Source organism: Adiantum capillus-veneris, chromosome 9 (genome assembly GCF_014529385.1).
Source record: "Adiantum capillus-veneris isolate H3 chromosome 9, ASM1452938v2, whole genome shotgun sequence".
NCBI lineage: Eukaryota > Viridiplantae > Streptophyta > Polypodiopsida > Polypodiales > Pteridaceae > Adiantum > Adiantum capillus-veneris.
Window position 1 is genome coordinate 4,539,655 of NC_140939.1, and position 2,825 is coordinate 4,542,479.

The 2,825-nt window shown below is 40.4% G+C and overlaps 1 protein-coding gene across 1 annotated transcript; it reads right to left on the reverse strand.

Annotated features, from left to right (window-relative positions):
- Nucleotides 1-2,146: 2,146 nt before the first annotated feature.
- On the reverse strand, nt 2,147-2,516 carry LOC147450054 (uncharacterized). The gene is made up of 2 exons (XM_086520643.1): nt 2,416-2,516; nt 2,147-2,246 (listed from the first exon to the last, which is right to left on the reverse strand). The coding sequence occupies exons 1-2, from the start codon at nt 2,514-2,516 to the stop codon at nt 2,147-2,149; spliced, it is 201 nt and encodes a 66-aa protein (XP_086376769.1).
- Between the last annotated feature and the right edge of the window lie 309 nt (nt 2,517-2,825).

The following is a 2,825-nucleotide window of genomic DNA, read 5'->3' on the forward strand; positions in this document are numbered from 1 at the left end:
CGAGTGTCCATACACCAAACCACTTGCCCATACAATTGGGCACCTCCCCTAGGATAAAAACGGTATCCTAACTTATGTAGAAACATCAAGACATGACATGGAGTAGAAACTCATCATTCATGGGGGTAACCGACTTATCCGTGGCTGGAAAGCCATCATTACATCAATTTATACCAAGGAGTCGGAGGTGTCTTGAAACAAGCTGTTTTAAGGATGATCAATCATATCTTTCCTAATTCAACCAGTTTTAATCCAAACAGTTCTTTCTTACATTAAAAACAAATGCACGTTGGAAGTTACCTTTCGTTTTTGGTCAATTATTCGTTTTCTGATTCTTACTCACTCCTTACGTATGCAATGCTAACTTATAAAAGAACTTAAACTATTTAAAAACTTAATTGAATAACGGGAAATCCACTTGGGATTGATCGGCCATCTGTTGCTGCGCTGGCGCCTGAAGACTCTCCTCCGTAGGCCTACTACTAGGCCCAGCTTCATCGTCGTGCGACGCTCTAGTTCTTTTTAGAGCTTTGCCCTCTTCATCAGATGTAGGATTGGCTCGGGTCTTTTTTGGTGCCATAACTTCTTATCTGTATAAAAAGGACGTCTAATTATTAGGTAAATTATCCAAAAGCTAAACTTAACCTTTGTATCCAATCTTAGGAGGAATCCCAATCCTCGATCGAGTACTTCTGAGCGGACAAGAAACCGAGCGAGCATAAGCAATGAAAAAGATTAGATCAACATCTCAATAGTTACTCTATAGAGTATAGTGTAGCAAAATAACCATGTTGCATCTCAAATATTCTCAAACAAAAGAGCCATACTCTTCCTTTAATGTGTTCACACACACTAAAATAGTCTCAAACAAAAGAGCCATACTCTTCCTTTAATGTGTTCACACACACATTGATACACACTCATATACTTGCTTCTGAACCATCTTCTAGAGCATATGCCAAAACTCTATTTGTGCAAACTTATTCTCCTTGGCAAATTCACATGTTGCAATTGTCATAATTTCGTGCACAAAAAGATCAAAAGATGGTAACTCAAATGCCACATGTCTATCATAATGCATAGGTAGCTCTTGAACTTGAATGATATTCTTTGCTTGCTTGAGTTCCATTTGTAGGCTGCTTTGTGAAGGTATTGCATGTAGTATACCAATTACTCTCGAGGGACCATCAGACTATTACTAGTGTGGCCACATTGTCATGTATAAATGGTTATGTGCCTAACCATGTTTGGTTGCACGATGAGGAATTCCAAACCCCAAGCAAACCTTTATGAGCAATCATAAAAGAAAGGAAAACCCCACAAGATACATAGAACTAAAATCATGACAAAAACATTTAGAATCAAATTACATATGACAATCTATCTATCATTGTCTCTAAACGTCTAGAGCATTCCTAATAAAGACTTTATTCATCCACCCTTATATTAACTCCTTGATTATCCAAGATTATGCTCCCTCCTCCAATCACGACTTGTGGTCATCAATATTCAAACCATGGTAGATGCTTAGACAAGTAAATGTGTATGTGTGTGTGTGTGTGTGCGTGTGTGCAATGTTGTGGAGGGGGAGGAGGGTTTCTCAATACATAATATTATGGTAGCTGCTTGTAGGGAAGTTGTAGAAGAAGTAGATTTGGTAGATCGTATTGGTAGGTTGGAGCCAATATGAACAACGTGTATTTGCAATCTCTGGTGCTAGATTATACCTTATTGAAATTGGGGAGAAATTTTTTGGGTCAGTGACTCCATTTTGTATAGCTCATAAAAAAGATCTTCAGCGTATAATCATGACACTTGAGAAACGAAGAGGAGAAGGAAAATATCCTTCACATCACATACTTGAAAAAAATAGTTTTCATGGACTACAAAGTGTTTTAGAATTTTCACAGTGAGTTGCAAAAGAGGAGGCCCAATCACGAGGACTGGGTAATGAAGATCATAAGGTATTGTCGACATGAACAATAATCACCACTTGCATGCAACAGCTTGGCATTAATCACCTCTTACGCAATGCCCTCACAATCACATCGACCCATCTTTTGACGAGAACAAAGATGAAGAGTTTGGGTGTGTGTGTAATTCATGAGCCTTCCTCTCCTGACTTATGCACTAACTAGACACTTCTCTACTTCCTAGCAGCAGGAACATTGGTACGCTGATTCTGGTTCTCCATATCCTTCTTGCGTGTAACCCCTTGTGGTGGCTCTCGAACATAACTCTTCTTGTTGTGTGGGATCTCACACGGACAACGTGAGAGTGAATAGCGCATGAAACACAGTACTGCATTTTGGTGTAAAGCTTGGGAAGTGTGTACCCATCATAAACGCAAGCATCCTGCACATCTCGCAGAGCAACTTGTTCAACAATATTCTCTACAAGAAACCGCTTGACAACCTTGTCCTTGGGCACACGTCGCCCACGATTGGAGCACCTGATGGGGTTGGTGTGGCCTCTTGCGTGCTTGTTACATCCACTATTGTGGCACTTATCGTCATGACTACTTATGCCGCAACTGCTTCTACTTCCTCTTTGTCGTGGAGACCTCTCTCTCTCTCTCTCTCTCTCTCTCTCTCTCTCTCTCTCTCTCTCTCTCTCTCTCAGTGCAGCCGTTTTTTGACCTAGTAGACAGCAGTCCACTCTTTTGATCATAACTTCTTCATCCGAACTCCGATTTGGGTGATCTATAGCCTCAATCGAAGAGCACGAAGTCCTCTACGCATTGATGTAAAGACAGAAATTTTCAGAGTTATGGAAGGCATTTCTGTAGCAGCATTTCCGAAGTGAATAGGTTCAACAAAATTGAT